The sequence below is a fragment of the Argopecten irradians genome, chromosome 1, assembly GCF_041381155.1.
Source record: "Argopecten irradians isolate NY chromosome 1, Ai_NY, whole genome shotgun sequence".
In the NCBI taxonomy this organism is placed as follows: Eukaryota; Metazoa; Mollusca; class Bivalvia; order Pectinida; family Pectinidae; genus Argopecten; species Argopecten irradians.
The window spans coordinates 34518044-34536894 of record NC_091134.1 but is presented as its reverse complement, the minus strand read 5'-3'; the positions used below and the strand labels follow the sequence as shown (position 1 = coordinate 34536894).

The following is an 18851-nucleotide window of genomic DNA, read 5'->3' as shown; positions in this document are numbered from 1 at the left end:
GGTTGAGAATAAAACAAATCCATTGTTATATCGTAGTAATTTTTATTCCCGTCATGCTATAACAATTTAAGTCAATTTGTTGGTCTCAATAGGTTCATTATAACCATGTTTTACTGTACACATGTAGCTTTATAAATTAACATCACACAATACATCTATACGTACAATACCATGTACAATTAGGAAGGCTGACAATTTAAGAAGTTATAAAATATTTAAACATGTATTGATTAGGAACGAAAATTTCTGTAGCCAGCCCCATGTTTTGTATTTCTGGAATAAAATAGCCACTATCATCGAATCTCCATAATACATTAGGGGACAGTAATTCCTGTCATGTTACATTCCAACACGTGTTGTGGTAGAGGAAGACGTTATTACCATTCTATAGTAGTACATATATGGAGCCAACTAAGTGTGAACAAGGTAATGGACTCCAAGATTATCCTTAGTGCTTAGTCTGTAACCATGGTTTTTAAATAACGCAATATAAATGTAACACTAATGGCTATAATTCACCGGTCTCTCCAATTACACAGATAATACTGAATACTGTTTCACAACAAAGCAGTAATCTTCAAAGCTTTTTAGTCATGATTACTTAGCTGATAATTAAATATAAATCTGATTCAATACAGGTTGGGTTTTATTAGTTTAACATCCTATTAACAGTCAGGGTTATGTAAGGATGTGCCAGGTTTATTGGTGAAGGAAAGCCGGAGTTCCCGGAGAAAAACCACCAATCAGCAGTCAGTAACTGGCAACTGCCCCACATGGGATTCAAACTCACGACCCAGAGGTAAAGGGCTTGTGGCAATATGTCGAGACATCTTAACTACTCGGCCCAGGATTCAATAAAGTGTAAAATAAATCCATTAAACAGCACAAGGGACTTTTGAGCACTCAACAAGCAATGTAATTTGAAAATAAGGCTCCATGGAAATTGATGCCTATCACCTGCAACATGGGTCATCTAATTTCCGTAGCAATGTCCATTGACTTTCTGACCAATCAGCAGTTTATAGAAAACAAGCATATTTTGCTTAAAAATCATATTTTCAAAAAATGTTTACTCTGACCTTTGACCTTCAGAGCCGCAAGTAATGGTGAGGATGTAATATATATGTCAAATTAAACCTGTCTAAAAAGACCAACAGAGGGACTAAGAAAATCTGGCCTTTATAGTCACATGATCTTTATACACAGGAAAAATTTTGTTAATTGATTACTTGGGACTCTAAGAAAGTGGTGTTATCATACGATAGGTCTGAGTATATAATGCATTTAAGCTAGCTCTGCAAAACTTTAAGAATTGCACATATACCTTTATGCAAATGTGATGCTCAGATGCAAAAATGACTTCCACATGAAGTAAAATAAATAAAGTGAATAAAGGCAAAACAAACATGGATCATTACAAATATGTAAATATGGAAATAATCCGTCCTCTCTTAGCTTCTTTAGTGTAACTGTTTTAACAGCCAGTGTTATTTTAGGACATGCCACGTATTTGGTGGTGAGAGAAAGCCAGAGTACCCAGAGAAAATCCAAAATCTACAATCAGTATCTGGCAAATGCATCACATGGAATTTGGACTTGTGACCCTGGAGAGGTGAAGGTTTGTGGTAATATATCAGCACATCTTTACCACTTGGCCATAGCAGCCCCATTCTTTTAGCTTCTAGTACCATTCCAGGAAGACAATAACTTGACTCTGATGCAAGACTCAGTTGAAAAGGTTTTTTTCTAACAGATCCAGAATTTGTTTATTTGTTTATCATGCTTGCATGATGTTTAAAAAGAAAAAGTCTAAACTGAATGCTGGACATGCATGGGTGTATTTACTTTGTGTGCTATTGATTACTGGCATTGTATAAGGCTGGCTGTAACGTTTTATCTATAGTAGGATTCCCATGTGTCCATGTAATCTAATTTATTAGGGGTGTAAAAAAGGATCTGACAGCTCCAGTTATGTCAACAGCGAGTACAGAAAGGACAACAACACCTCCATACTATCTTTGTTATTCATACATCACACAAATTGTCACACATGGACCAAGCGGATTTGTTTTTCTCCTCCATCCATGGATTTGTTAATGTCATTTGATGTTTGAGTTTCATGTCTAGCGCAGCCCGCAGTGGCCAAGTAAATTGGATAAAGTATACTGTAAATTGGGATATTTTGGATGTGGTCATATTTTGGCTCATTTGGCGTTTGGCATGAAAGTGCCAAACTTTAACACACCAATATTTGGCTACGTATTTATTTGTTGTATGTAATATCAACAAATATGCATGCTATTTATGAATTATTTGGTACATGTATGTGAACACATACTCGCGGATAAATTACTCAATCATGTTATATAAACTTCCATTTAAGGTATGTTCTGTCCACTGGTGTGACAATTAAACACCTTGATAGAGTATCTTAATCAACTGAGTCACTTTGATATAAGTTCCTCAGACTCATATACCATATCTGCAGTAATTAGCGCCCAGGGTGCTTAAAAAATTGTAACAAAGGGGGCACTTATATTAGTTAACCATAATGTAAGTTGTGGATAAATAAAACTCCGCAACATTTTAAATTTTTCTGTACTCATGACACATTAATCTGTTACAGTAAACAAGTGCCTTTTAACATAGATATGAGAGGCTTTATCCTGCCATGATTCACATTCCTTCTCCAGACAAGAGGCCCATGGGCCTTAACGGTCATCTGACTATTAGCACAATACAACCTAGTCGTTCCCATTTGGCCCCTGTGACCTTGAATGAAGGTCAAGGTCATTCATTTGAACAAACTTGGTAGCCCTTCATCTCAGTATGCTCAGGCCCAATATGAGTATCCCAGGCATTACGGTTCTTGAGAAGAAGTTGTTTAAAGATTTCAGCCTATTTGACCTCTGTGACCTTGAATGAAGATCGAGGTCATTCATTTGAACAAACTTAGTAGCCCTTATTCTCAGCATGTCACAGGCCCAATATCAGGTCTTTAGCCTCCTAATTATTCTCAAGAAGTCATTTAAAGATTTTAGCCTATTTCACCCCTGTGACCTTGAATGAAGGTCAAGGTCATTCATTTGAACAAACTTGGTAGCCCTTCATCTCAGCATGCTGCAGGCCCAATATGAGTATCCCGGGCATTACGGTTCTTGAAAAGAAGTTGTCTAAAGATTTCAGCCTATTTGACCTCTGTGACCTTCAATGAAGATCGAGGTCATTCATTTGAACAAACTTGGTAGCCCTTAATCTCAGCATATCACAGGCCCTATCACAGGACCAATATCAGGTCTCTAGCCTCCTAGTTATTCTCAAGAAGTCATTTAAAGATTTTAGCCTATTTGACCCCTGTGACCTTGAATGAAGGTCAAGGTCATTCATTTGAACAAACTTGGTAGCCCTTCATATCAGCATACCACATGCCCAATATCAGTACCCTGGGCCTTCTGGTTCTTGGGAGAAGTTGTTTAAAGATTTTAGCCTTTTTGACCCCTGTGACCTTGAATGAAGATCAAGGTCATTCATTTGAACAAACTTGATAGCCCTTCATCCAAGCCTGTTATGGGTCCCATTTCAGATCTCTAGGCCTCTTAGTTATTCACAAGAAGTTGTTTAAAGAAGTTGTAGTCTATTTGACCCCTGTGACCTTAAATGAAGGTCAAGGTCATTCACTTGAACAAACTTGGTAGCCCTTCATCCCAGCATGCTACAGGCCAAATATCAGTACCCTAGGCCTTCTGGGTCTTGAGAAGAAGTCGTTTAAAGATTTTTGGCCTTTTTTGACCTCTGTGACCTTGAATGAATGTCAAGGTCATTCATTTGAACAAACTTGGTAGCCCTTCATCCAAGCATGCTACAGGGCAAATATCAGTACCTTGGGCCTTTTGGTTATTGACAAGTCGTTTGAATGAAAAGTGTAAGCACGGCACACGGCGGACAGCGCACAACGATGGACGGTGCATGATGACAATAGGTCATCCTGACCCTTCGAGTCAGATGACCTAAAAAGGGGAGTGGCGCTAATAACGGCGAATATGATAATCTTCATCAGCAATTATCGCATCATCAGTACCTTTTAATGCACTGTGTTTAAATCGACTGTCTTGGCCATGTTAGGATTTAGCACCAATATAGCTTACATATATACCAGGTACCTTGGGGACCAATAGGGTATAGTGTTGTGAATTGATTAACAATGTTTCACTAAGGAAGTCTGATAAAAATATTGATGTTTTCCAGACCAACGCCACCTCCTTCAACCATTGAAAATCATTCACGCAACAATTTATAAATTGTAACTTTATAAAAAGGAAGTGCCAATTAAAAAACGATGTAATCATTAAATGGTTTAAAGGGGGCATGTCTTATTACCTCATTACTTTTCTAGATCCTGTTTGACAGTTTTCAAGTGTGACCTCATTAAACAAAAATAACAGGGTATTGATGACATTTAAATGTGAAATTAACATATCACAAATCTATTACCAAATTATCTATAAAGTCAAACACTAACATTCGATCTGCCTGTTGAAAAGCTTGAAAAAAAAATAAAAAAAACTTTCGGACAAGACATTTGATATTTAATTGATCTATAAGACTTTAAAAAATATTTCAATACCATTTTAACATTATCTCTAGTTATGATTCATGATCTTAAATTACCTCCGTGGAACCCATTGTCATTGTCAATTAAATACCCCGGTATATCTATATATATGTTACTAAACTTTAATATGGCTGAAGATAATACTTAAGGAAATTTTCAGGATATATCATCAGCTTAATTTGTTATCAATTAAATAATATTCATGTACATATAATTATTGAAGGCAGAAGTATCATCTATAGATCTTTCTTGGTGGCGTCATGCTAATCTTATCTTCAAACATGTCAGACGACCATCATATAGCATGCAGACAGGAGAGTTTTGAGGACAAAAGTACAAAGTATATGTGGAGATGAAGTGAGAAAGGTACAATTGTCTATAGAAACACTATACAATCCTATATTAGTTATAGGATTTCTTTAAAGTTTGCGTAAACAGATAAAGAAACATTAAACTACATCAGGAAAACATAAAACAGATATGATTACCCCGGGGTATACTGCATTTACAGTACATATAATGATCGTTAAAGCATAATTTGACTTTATTGAATTTTACTGTAACTATATATAATCAACTTAATCTAATGTCAAAATGCTTTCAAGTCAGCCACTAAAACACAAAATCTTGCACATGTATGCTGTTTTAGTCCACACAGGTACACTTTATCATTTCTTGATTGCATATTCAATGAGATTTATATTCAGAATAACCATTTCAATTATTTCAAAACCGGAGGTTCATTGATTTCTAAGAGAAACTTCAACTATATAGGTATATTTCACCTACCCGTAAGTTGGTAACTGTCCTAAATGGTCAGTATGACTTTCTCATTATGTTAATTTAAGAGGCATCCATTCAACCAATACTGCAGAATGATAATCTTATTTTTGTTTCAAATCTTTGTTTAGATTAAAGCTAATCTTACCTGACCTTCTCCACCTTTTCTTTTAGACACAACTATTTCCAGAAATCACAATCTTGAATGTTATCAGTCAACAAACAATGACAAATTGGAACGTCACGTCTAGTGATGTCTTGAGGAGCTATTGATATTTAAATTGTTCAGGTGTACCTACGTAGCTAATTCAGAGGTACATGTTGTACTGTGTTGTGTATCAAAGGGGCATAGAGAACTTTAACTCCCTTTCAGCTATTGTCTGTTGGTCAATATTAAGGATATTGTATGTATACATTTTGGGTGAAGATCGTGCCGTCACGATTCACTAACAACAACACTGTGACGTCTGAAAACTAATCATGGTAGGAATTTGTAAAGTTTGTACAGTCCTTCTATTGGGTGTTGTATAGACTTACAACATTTAATACTACTCCAGGTCCAAAACTGTCCCAAAGCATGAGTTAGATTTAAATATAGACACTTACTTATATATATATAACTTTGTATCAAGCGTGGGAGTGTAATTTATACTAATATACACCTGTATATATAGTATCATCATGGACAGTTGGTTATAGATTTGATGTCCACGATACCTTTATTAGGCAGTTATTGCTGTCATGTGTTTGATATCACATAGCACTTTTAATTCATACAATTTACTGGAGAAACAACATATCAATGACCATCACAGGGACCTGGCACGAAAATTTTAACCAACAGTATACATATATATATATTATAGTATCATATATATGTATACTGTTGGTTTAATTTTTCGTGCCAGGTCCCTGTGATGACCATGCATTACAACCATACTTTTTAATTAGTAGTCATATTTTATGTATCACTTGCAATATAAAATATGCAGTGCATTGCTGATAAACTGTCAAAATTTATACAGTTGAAAATTTGAATTCGAATACTGAGTTATAAAGAAATCATTTAAAATTAAAAGAGAACTTTTTAATAGTTCCAGTTCAGTTAGGAACAGTTCATAGCTAGATTCTGTCTTATAACAAACGTTAGCTTATACGGTCATCTTTTTGAAGAAAATTTGTATATTTACATTAGTATGATAATGTTGTGCTATTGTATAAAGTTATTAATATGAAGCCTTTCATTACATTATTTGATTTGGTATTAATGGTTTAATGTCAACAGCTAGGGTTATTCAAGGACATGCCAGATTTATCGGTGGAAAAAAGTCAGAGTACCCAGAAAAACCCTTAACCAGTTGCCGTACTCATGGCCCAGAGGTGAAGGGGAAGTAATTTGATTGGATATGTTAACGGTCATCTGTCTACATTGGCAATAGTAGTATAGGAAATTACCGTTTTTATGATTAGATATAGTGTAAAGGTAGCCATCTTCGATTTGGGATCAACCAGAGATGTAACAACACTTTATAAGGATCATATCAGGATCATTTTAGGTAAGTTTCAGCCAAATTATAATGGTATAACTTTAGAAGAAGTTCAAAATGTGTTTTAAAGATGACGGCTGTGGCGGTCATCTTGGATTTCAGATTGACAGGTAAAAAAAAACAACACTTGGTTGGATTCATGTCAGGATCATTTCATGCAAGTTTCAGCCAAGTCGCAGGGGTAGAATTGGAGAAGAAGTTCAAAATATGAAAAGCCAAGTCGCAGGGGTAGAATTGGAGAAGAAGTTCAAAATATGAAAAGTTAACACACAGCCTACGGCGGACGACAACGGACTAAACATGATGACTATAGGTAATCCTGATCCTTCGGGTCAAATGACCTAAAAAGGTGGAGATATCTTGTTCAGATATACTAGATTATATACACATCTATACTGTAGAAGAATAAATGCCACCACGTATCATTGAAATCCCTCCAGTAATTTAGGAGGAGGAGCTGTTTTATCATTTTGTAAGAAGGGATTAAAATATTTCCGTGGCATTAACCTTGTATAAGTACATGTAGGTTAACCTTATACATTGTATAACAATTATTGACCTATATTGTCATACTGTACTATTTGTACACCATGTAAGTTGTGCCCTGATGACGGCCTGCCTTCAAGGCCGAAACATGATGGCAACCAACTGCATGCACCACATGATCCTATAATATACCATTTAGTATACCTGGCTCAGGAGTTGCATCTCTTATTTATTTTATGATTTTCTTATATTACAATGTGATCCAAAATTTACCTTTTCCTTATAAGGATATAAATAACCCGATATTCATCAGCATTGATACAATCTGATGATTTCTTGTTTTACATAAGGACACGCTACCTTTAGGCACATTTTTATTAGTCCCTATTCTTTTGTCATCATTTTAAAATTGATTTCACACAAATATATGAAGATTAAAATTTGGATGAGATAATTGTTGACCCAAGGCTAATTGTTTATTTATACACATGTAGTCATGGTTGGACAACCACAACCCAGCCCCATTATCCATAATGCCTTGTGACTACATGTACATGTAAATCCTCATATCCTGTAGATTTGATTTATATAAAATTTGATAATTTCTCCGATAATTTCCCCTTATTCATAAGAAATTTCAAAGAAAGTCCAATTACATAATTTCCCCTTATTCATAAGAAATTTCAAAGAAAGTCCAATTACAGATATTCAGCTTCATTCTTTGTACTGAATAATAAATGAATTTGTAACTAGATATATCTCAAAAATATGAATGCCACATCTTCACATAAAATTGGGACAGGACAGTATAAACATGGACAACTAACACTATAGGTATGTCCTGGGCCGGCCCCTACTCCAATTCCATGCAAGATACATATAAACCCTATTGACTTAAATACCGAACTCCTATAACAGTTATTCTGCTGAACAAACCATTTTTATTGCAGAAATAGAAGTTGTCAATTAATACTGATTTTAACATAAACAAACCCCAAAATCCCATTTCAATTGTACTGCAGAGAGCCAATAAAGATTTGGAAACTAAAGTACTACCAAGAGGGCCCTAAGCCAAGGTTAGATTTCTGCTCCGGATAGAGGACATTATCGGCGTTCTTTATTCTACGGTAATCAATATATGGGTACAGAAGACTGCTGAAAGCTTGGATCTACAAACAGACAGGATGCTCAGTCATATACGTCCTATTTAATTCTATAGTATAACTTGGCTAGTATCATTTGACACCAGATGAGTTATCACAAAAAGCTTTGCCTATAACCATTACTTGCATACATTATCATGTGTTATAATTATTTCATTCATATTTGTTTCTTTCTTTAATAACAATAGGAGATAGAACTTTAATCTATGTTGGTACTAATTTTCAGCTACCCTGTCAATCTTGCCAGTGAACCTGAGAAAACTTTTTTTTTCTTCAATATAGCAGCAATGGTGGCCATCTTGGATTTCTTACTGTCAACCTTATCCCCACAGGTATATGTACATAGAACTTGTGAAGATTTAGTTTGAAATGTGAAAAGTTTATTGATGGTGCATGGCGGCCAATGATAGGCAAAGCATGATGACTAATAAAGTCTGGTCATCTTAACCCTTTTGAACGATGATCAGATTTAGATGACCTAATTAAGGTATTACAAAAAGCATTTACTTTGTAAATATTACTATAAAGTTACTTCAAGATCTACATCCATAAGCTTTCAATCCAGCATTCATCATTATTACATAAAACAAAGAAAATGCAAAAAATAAACTTTCAACACAACATGAATGTTTAAGAAGTTTATAGAATTAGTTTAGGTCTGCAAAGTAAAAAGTACCATTTTTTAATCACAAAGCATATATAAAAGATCCCAAGATACATAATAACAATATAAAGCGCTTGAGTAGTATAACTAGCTGTCAACAAAATACATGTAATCATAGTTTTAGTGGCAACTACAAAAAAAGTTTTAGTGTTTTTTAAATTGATTGGGTGATAAAGGTAAGTTATTATCTAATGAGAATCCGTACAAATTAAACTGCTTGCAGCAAGTTTTAGTGTTGGCAGGCTAGCTATTTATTGATGTAGGTTGATTAAAATATAATCAAAAAGGCGGATTGATGCAGACATTATAGATAACAGGCTCAGTGAAATCAACATCAAAGCAAGTCAAAGAGCAAGGTTGTATTTCATTTAAACTGTAATGAAATTAAACAGCTCACCAAGGGAAATAACTCATGTTCAAGGATGAATACATTCCCTCTTTTTAGAAACTTTCATGCTATAGATACATGTTCTCTAGAACCTTAATATGTATGCATGTATTCAATATGCTGTAATTTTCCAAGCCTCAGAAAGAAAATGTACCCATGCCTCTACAGACCTCTGTAATTGCTCAGAACACCAATCCCTAGTATTGATTTTGAATGTAGCCCTGAACATTGTGTACATGGATCCACTACATACATCCCCGATAAAAGCTACAGCAGTAAGCGGAGGTGTGATCAATGATCAAGCTCCATCAGAATCACCGCAATGTTTGAAATTGTGTGACCAGCGGAGGACCACATCTGATTCGTGTCCCTACAAAGTTTGACTTGTACAGGCCTGAAGGTCCATATTAACTTAACACTTTATGCCAAGCACTGGTGTCATTTTTATTGATGTTAATGATGTCAAAAGGACCTCATTATAGCCCTGTAGAGATTCCAAACCATCCATCCAAATTACTCTTAACAATATCAAAGATCAATACCAAATTACAATGATACTTTTTTATATCTAATCATGTGTAATGAAGATCGACTCCAGCACTGTACTCGGATGGCATAGGATCTTGCCCCTAGCTCTGAACAGCGTAACTTTGCTATCGACCTAGCAGCCATCATGGATGGATGTCACAAGGACATTCAATGACAGTGTTTTCCCCTATCCTCCTACATGTAAACACACCAAATCATTTACATACTCCATCAAACCATTGTATATAGCATGCTAGAAAATCTCTTCAGAGGCATTGTCAGTAATTCCGGGAGGACCAGATTTATTGATTTTTCTAGATGGTAAATTTGCTGGTGTCGGCACAAATAATACTTTCTACATGATAACTTTGAAAGTTCCATGTATCACATCTAACAATCTGTTTTTACAACACCAAATAATGTTTAAAGCTATTGCACATTACAGACATGTTGAGATAACTCTCTGCCAATCAATAAACCTACAACTGAAGATTAATTAATTTACAGCGGCTAGCTACCTTTCTCTATTGCTTTTATTCTGTTCTTTCTCTTAAGTTCTCAGCTCATGGAAGAAATGGATTTGATTTGTTTCAATTTCCAAATATTTCATTGATAAAAAGATGGTAAGTGTCAATAGGATTAGACATCAGAGATAGCCTTTCTTAGTCTTCTCCTCAAATTTGTTTAACCTCCTGTTAATCACCAGGGTCATTTAAGGATGTACCAATATTGATGGATGGAAGCTGGAGTATATCTCGAGTAAAAACACAGACTAACGATCATTACCTGGTAATTTATATAACTGCCCTACATGTGATTCAAAATCCAGAGATGTATATAGCTTGTGGTAATATGTCGGACAGCTTTGATAACTACACTGCTACCAGTGCCCTTCTGGGAATGTAAATATGTTAAACAGTATTGAATGAAAATAATTGGGAACAAAACTTCTATGGAATATGTAAGATTCACGCCAGTAATGTAACATTTAGAAGATAATTTATTGGTTAAAGTTATTCTTACAACTGTAGCAATTTTTATCTTAATAAAGCAATAAGTTTGTATACAGATACAGCCAATACTAGTCTGTTGCTCCATCAGACATAGAATAGGGATCATGGAACCACACAACTCAAAAATTGGTTATACCCCTGAGGCTCATACTCAAATACTGCATGCAATGAATAGACCATTCCCTCTGGAATACACAACAATACTGTTATTGCAGCTAAATGTCATGATATTTAATTAACTTCAGACTGACACAAGGACATTCCCTTATGAGCAACAGTTATTATTTCTAAATGTAGCTATAATTCTATGTTGTAAGCTAAATTATAATGATGTGGCATATGGGTTCTCATTCTGAGAGCGAGAAATCATTACAGGTATAGGTATCCATTAAGGATTAATGAAATATCACAGACAAATGAAAATACAGTAATCATTCCACCTATCACCATTCGATAATATCGCCACCCTCGCATACCGCCACTTTGTAATTTAGAATGGATTCCTGAACTCTGATTCCACCGTTCCTATAGTCACCTGAACGGTCAACCTATTGGAAATCCTCGACTTTGTTTTTACATACTTGAATGGGTAAAACTTCAATTCTTTGCTTATTTTATAGGTACAATTTGTTGATAGTTTTGTTACCCGGTATTACCATATAACACAGCTACAGATGCAAAATATATATTGTAAACCCCGATTGTATCACCACCCTCGTTGTACCGCCAAATTGGCGCTGGACTAAAGGTGACGGTATAACAAGAGACAATTGTATAACGTATCTACATGTAGTATTCAGATTTACAAGATAATAAAAAATAATAATTACCAGCTGGTATACATAATTTTCCATCAAGGTTATAGCTCAGTTATTTGATTCCAAAGTTGTCTTTATTACTTCCTCAATCACACTGCATATATCTATGCCTAATGTAAAACTAAATGGTGTATTTCTTGCATATATATATATATATATATGAGTAAATCAACATCAGAAAATTAAACCATATATAGTTATCGTAATTATCTCAGACTGTCAAACAAAAAAGACTGCTTATTAAATGATACCGTATTATGGTATACATATATTATATATTAATATTATTCTTCTTTAGCTCAATTAGCTCAAGTTTCTGTAGTTTCTTTAAGTTTTCTTTGCTGCTGTTATTGTTTTCTTACTGTTTAAACAAGTGTAATATTATTACATGAGTAATTTACAGATTTCTTTCTTCATGCACTGTTAGGTTTGGTTACAGTTTAGGTACTGTACTACATGTATATACTTATGGTAAATTGACCGTGACAAGTCAAGGGTGATGGTTTTACATTTCCTTTATATGTAAACTAAGAATTTAAGCTTTAATTGTTATGGAATATTTTTTTACTAATAAAAAGTTATTATTTCAATATTAAAACAAAACAGATTTCCTAAAATATTAAATCAAAAATTTGATTTTACTTTTCTTTTTTGATCGTGACTTCCATCTAAGATATTTTTTTTAGTTTTTATTCTTCCATATAATCTACAGATTTCCCATAATTTCATAAATATTTTGGATGACTTTGAATAAATGAAACTGAAAACATGTACAGTACAGAGTGTATTTATATACTAGTATATATATATGAACCTTCTCTTTTACCATGTTGATCGACTGTCATTGCTTATCAAATACAATGTAGTTGTTAAAATTTATCCTATATAATAAGTTTTTCATTCTTAGCCTATTTCATAAATATTATTGCTTTTCTTTAAATAGAAAAATGAATGATTGAATTAAATCAATGCAAATAATATTCAGCCACTGAACATATCAAGAATCAACAAATAGATATTTCTTTTTAAAGTTTCGAATTACTCACGAGTCACTTCAATATAGAACCATCATTAAACAATATGTACATGTTAATTGCAGGGATCCTTATGTATATTGAAAAATAAGAAAAATCACCTTTTTACAGATAAAAGGGATTAGAATGTCTTGAAATATTGCATTATATTTTTTTGCTCAATCATATGCATCTGAACTTCTTCTACCTTACTTTTCCCTTTCGATTACGGGTAATGACAATGCAGGGTTTGCGTTTATGCTGTCCCCACAATTACTGGCGGGCGACATATTATCGTGAAAAAATGGTGATTTTTCTCCATTTCTTTCTAAACGTTGTATTCAAATTTAGATTTTTAGAGTTATAAATAATCTTTAGTCCACAGCACTTCAAATGAATAAGCTATAAGTGAATATATAAAATATTTTACAATAAAAACAGCCCTTTGAAAAAGATCAGTCAAATAGGTTTTCATGTCATTTTACTGAACATATCATCGTGATTTAAAAAAAAAAATTAAAATAGTTATGTGTGATGGAATAAATTTAGTTTGGTATCAACATAAAGATAAACATTTGAACTATTTTCTAAAAATTAATTGATGTTTAAATTGGTTTACAAAAGAGAGAAAACATGTATTGTTTATGACCTGTCATATCGTTAGATTACGCTTACAGGGGAAATAAAGAGGTCGTCATTTACATATCTATTTCCGGCAAAATGACAAATATTTCTCACATGTTTGAATAAATTATTAGCATTCTGATTGAATATCAAAGATATTTGAATGCTTTCCGGTGGTGATTAATTATGTAAACAATAAAAATTACAAATCAAATCGACATAGTTTACTACCTTGTATTTTGCCGTCTGGTCAAAAGCGCTTGAGTGCATGACCCCAATCAGCGTTCTTTTCTAAGATTGAACTACCTCCTTTACAACTTCCATTTTTTGAATGCTGTTGCCTGTCATCAGAGGAAGCAGACAATATGTAAATTGGAACTATTTATTCCTAGAATAAAGCCGATATCATGCATCCCACCCAGACTAATGTTGTACTTGTTAGGTAATTAAGATTTACTGAAATTTGGTATTTTTATGTTAAAAATTAAATTTTCTTCTGAATTTGAAAACGTTTTTTGTATTTTTGGGCATCTTTCTAAACACAAAACCACTTAAAAATCGCTATAGGTATACTGTGCCAATCAAAATCACGATGATATATGTTCTTCACAATAATATGTCCCCAACCAGTTAGTATATAAATAGAAAATTTAAAGGACTTTACTTTTTTAATGTCCATTCCAATTACATAAGGGGACCCAAATTTATCCAAGGACCCCATTTATTGAACACCCAGCGAAAACCTTTACTGTATGAAATCCATTTTATTTATTTCGATTTTAGTCAAGTATTGTCAGCTTTATGGGGAAAACTTCACTTAACTTAAGAAACTTTTCCTATGGAGAAATTTGAAATAAAGAAAATCAACAAACCACAAATTTATCAACATGCTCTCCATTGTTTCAGGGTTGTCAATGCTAGTCTCAGAAAAAATAGAGAGAAAACACATTTTACTTAGCAACACCAACAGTTAGCTTACTGCAGTACTGTACAGTAATGATATTACAACCATATGCAAAATCGGTAAATAAACCAAACGTAGAATAAAATATAGAGTAAATATAGATTAGGGAAATATGACACCTAAAAGACTTTTTGAAAGGTTCAATTTTTAAGTTACCTGCACTTTTCCACACCTGTTGTGTTTTTCAGCGTGCGGTATTATATACTTCTACTTTCAGTTGTATCCTATAGAATAATATTACAAAATATAAAACAAACGAACAATTGGAAATCTTTATTCGGCATTTTTTTCAACAAAAGTATGCAATTTTAGATTGTTAAATACTACTGTTGATAATTAAAGCCATCAAAAAAAGAAATGAAAGACTATTTGACTATTTATATATCTAACTTAAAAATAAAAATAAAGTACGCGTTCGTTTAAAATAAATGTTTAGAAAATTGTAATTATTAAACGACATATTGTGGTTTTCAGTACTAAAGAGTTCCATTCTATTTTTAGAAATTTGGTGTCTGTTGATAAATATAACTTTTGTGATCATGATTTAATCTTTCAAAATATGCATCCATAACCAGCTAAAAAGGAAGAAGAAGGAAGGCAACATCATGGAATTCATAAAAGATCTAGCGGCATCACTGAGACGAGCTAGAACAGTGGAACTTCCACAAGGTTCATTTTTTTTGTAGAATATCGTATTTTCTGCTATTTCCTCTTCAGCAACATTTTGTATGCTTTTTTCTCTTAAAGTCTTCCGGTCCTCTTTTTATAGTCTTTTGCTCATTTTGTTAAATATGTGCGCATGTTATGTTGGTTATTTTGGTGATGTGTTTAACAATTATCCATAGAGAGGGTTATATTACATTTTGATGCAGCTATCATGATCATGACATCACTGATTCAGTGATTGTCTGATTATGAATTGTTTGTTGATATTTATTGATAACTATATTTATATATAGAAACATATCTATTTTAGTTGCATATATCAAAACATCATAAATTGAATATTTTCATCATTCGTTGGCACTTCATTAAACAAATCTGACTTTATATATTATATTGATGGAACATTAATAATATACAGGAGAGGATTTCGAGAAAAGGTAGCGACTAGCGGTGTCATATCAAATTTGTATCCCCCATCAAATAAGTATCCAGATACTTTTTGCCCATCAAAAAAGTACCCCCCCTATCAAAAAAGTAACCCCCCCCCCCCCCCAACCCCCCATAACATCAGTAGTGATTGTTATAATTTTAGTTGGCAAATGGTCATAAATTAAGATATACCAGGTGTCCCTTTACAGGTGCCAGGTAACTAATCACACCTGGTCAGGTATTACCTAACTACCTAATTAGTGGTGGGAGGGACAGGTACAAGTGTGTCTATATATAGGCACTGTCAGATAGTCACCTGTACGCAGTGGTATTACCAAATGTTTACCTGTAAAGGTACATCATCCCATGATTTTATTGAGCTTGCAAATTTATACAATTTATTTATGTTTTCTAACATATGTTTAAAACTATATATATAGCTCTTTACGTCTTGTATACATATTTTCAATGCTTATAAATTATGATTATTCAGTCATCAAGACCTTTGTTATAAATAGATACAAACATATTTATAACTTATAAGCTTATATGTATATATGAACCAATTGTTTGATTACATTGATTTTGGATCTGGCAAAAAAAATAATAATAAAACTTGTCATATATATTTCAGATAACATATTTACTAATTTAAATACAATGTAAATCATTTTATGAGTGAATAATTATATAAGTCTAAAATTGTACGTCAGTTGTAATTCAACTTTATATAAGGATTAGACACTATATGCATACATATAGTTGCATAGATCTGGAAATAAAATCTACAGTTTTGTTGAAAATATCTCGGGGGGATACTTATATTATCAAAAAGGATGTGCGCCTAGACAAAAATGTTACAATATATCAGGATGGGGAGGTACAGTACATAGTTATAATTATATTAATTATAATGTCCATCAGAGGGAAAATATATAAAATATCTATATATATTTAAATACATAATGGCTTTATTTATATTAGTATAGCTGTAGCTGGAGATGTCTTTGGGGAGTGAAGTATAATATATACATATTTTATGACCAATGCAAAAGAAAGTATTTGGGGGAGATATTTGTATTATCGTAATGTGGGATATAGGGGGGCAGTGTTTTTCCTGCCTATATATTTGGGGCCGAAATAAGGCCCCATTTCCAATTGCATTTTTTGTTATTTTTTCCCAAATCTATGCCTAAATTTTCCAAATCAGTGAGTTGACGCATATTTTGTGCGACAAAACTAAAAAAAATTCAGGAAGTCTGAACGTTGTATTTTAGTAACCATTCTTACACTTGATTCTTAGAAAAGCATAATTGTCTATTCTACCTTTTCCAAAATTCCAAAACACCGTTCAAATTTTTCATTTCTTACTTTTATCGCAAAAAATTTCCCTATTTTCACCAGGTGGCAATTTCCCAAAATACCCAGAAAAAACACTGGGGGGGGGGGGGATACATATTTCATGGTCATCAAAAAGAATCTAGGGAGCAATTAGTGTAATATCTAGGAACATATTTGATAGCCATCGAAAAAGTATCTAGGGGGAGATTTAAGTGTCATATCTTTAGGGGGATACGTACTTATTAGATGGCCATAGAAAAAGTATCAAGGGGGAGATTAGTGTAATATCAAGGGGAATACACATTTGATGGCCATCGAAAAAATTTCTAGGGGGAGATTAGTCTAATATCTAGGGGGTCTCCATGCAAACACTAGTTAGGGGGATTCTCAACCAATTGAGCTATCCTGCACAGTACCAATGTTCAATGACTCAGTTTAATTCCACTACATTCCATAATCTCCTTTCTGCAAGTCTTTGCCTGCAAGGCCGAATTACACTTACAATTTTGCAATGGCAGGGAGAGTAGGAATTATGTAGAGGCCAGACTAGGGTCGAAGCCTGGAAACTCCAAACACTTGCCGGATGCTCTACTGATTGAGCTATATATATATGTATCAGCATGCATATATATTGTCACAGCAATTGATATTGCAATTTAATTGATGTAGGATTTTTTAAGGCGACTATGACTCCAGAACACAAATTTTCCAATTTTTACGAATCCGGCCATACATAATACAAAGAAATATATAGTGGTCTCTATAAAGTAATCAAGTCCAATAGCAAAATCATAGATCATGAGTCCAGTATATTTGTCTAGTTGAATCCTGTAAATCACTCGCTGATGATTGACCCAGTCCCCTTTTCTGATTTCTAATGCAAATACATTTATATAGTTTATCTAAGGTCCTGGATGAGAGATTAATTGATATTTTTTATAGAGTAAGTGATGTTTATGAACATCAAACCTTATAGATCACGTATATATATATATATTTTTAATTGTCATTATTTTGTCAAATTGTATTATAATTAGTTAGATACTAAAACAAGTAAGATTAAAAACAGAGGCTATAGAAATTCAGTAATCCAAGGATAGCAAAATCTGATTTATTCCCAGGTTTGAACTCTTATAGATCAATTTCATTGTATTTTATTATAACTTTTCAAACTATAAGTGATTTACATAGTCTACGACTTTAAGCAGCTAGTCTGATGTACATGTCCAAGACTAGTAATATTATAGCTGTTCCTAGCGCTAGTGCCAATTGTAGTTAACTAGCTATAGTTCAATTGAACTAGTGGCTCGATCCCCACCCGAATTAAATTTGTAAATATATAATATATAATATTATTCATAAGAGCGATGGTCAATTGCATTTTGAGTGCATAGCCAGAGTGTATATGATTATTTCAGTCTGGATGCATCATTTTGTGAGAATTTGCTTTCACGAATATTATGCACAGACTGTAATTTGGGTCAAAAATCATAAACTGATCATGATCATGACTAGAGTGCTGAAGAAAAAAGGTTGTATATTTAATTTGGACTAGTGATTAAATAGCTGGACTAGTAAAATTTTGGGGTTTATTAGTCCAAATATCTAGCTAGCAGTGAAAAAAATTAACTTCACAGACCTGATATGATGCATAATCATTAATCTGTCCTTCATACACGTAAAGTTACATGTAGTTCTTTTTTCTTTAAAATGTTTAAAGATGCTCCACCGCTGACAAATGGTAAAAGTTTGAGCTTCTAATTTTACTTTAAGTTAAAAATATAAAAAATAATTAATTGCATCCGAAAAAATCTA

The 18851-nt window shown here is 33.3% G+C and overlaps 2 protein-coding genes across 5 annotated transcripts in view; one reads left to right on the top strand and one right to left on the bottom strand.

Annotated features, from left to right (window-relative positions):
* The window catches only part of LOC138325247 (synaptotagmin-1-like), a 79770-nt gene extending 64933 nt beyond the window's left edge, over positions 1–14837 (bottom strand). Inside the window, exon 1 of one of the 2 annotated variants that reach the window (XM_069270773.1) lies at positions 14757–14837. The gene's annotated coding sequence lies outside the window, so the exon portion shown is untranslated. Of the gene's footprint in view, positions 1–5540; positions 5692–14756 lie in introns of those variants that run through there. The other variant, XM_069270783.1, reaches the window with a different exon arrangement.
* A 261-nt stretch (positions 14838–15098) lies between these two features.
* Positions 15099–18851, top strand: part of LOC138325225 (E3 ubiquitin-protein ligase HACE1-like) — a 41932-nt gene continuing 38179 nt past the window's right edge. For all 3 annotated transcript variants that reach the window (XR_011208749.1, XM_069270741.1, XM_069270727.1), the window contains exon 1: positions 15099–15269. Coding sequence is in view for 2 of the 3 variants with exons in the window: in XM_069270741.1 (XP_069126842.1) it covers positions 15206–15269 (64 nt within the window). In the remaining variant the exon portion in view is untranslated. The remainder of the gene's footprint in view (positions 15270–18851) is intronic.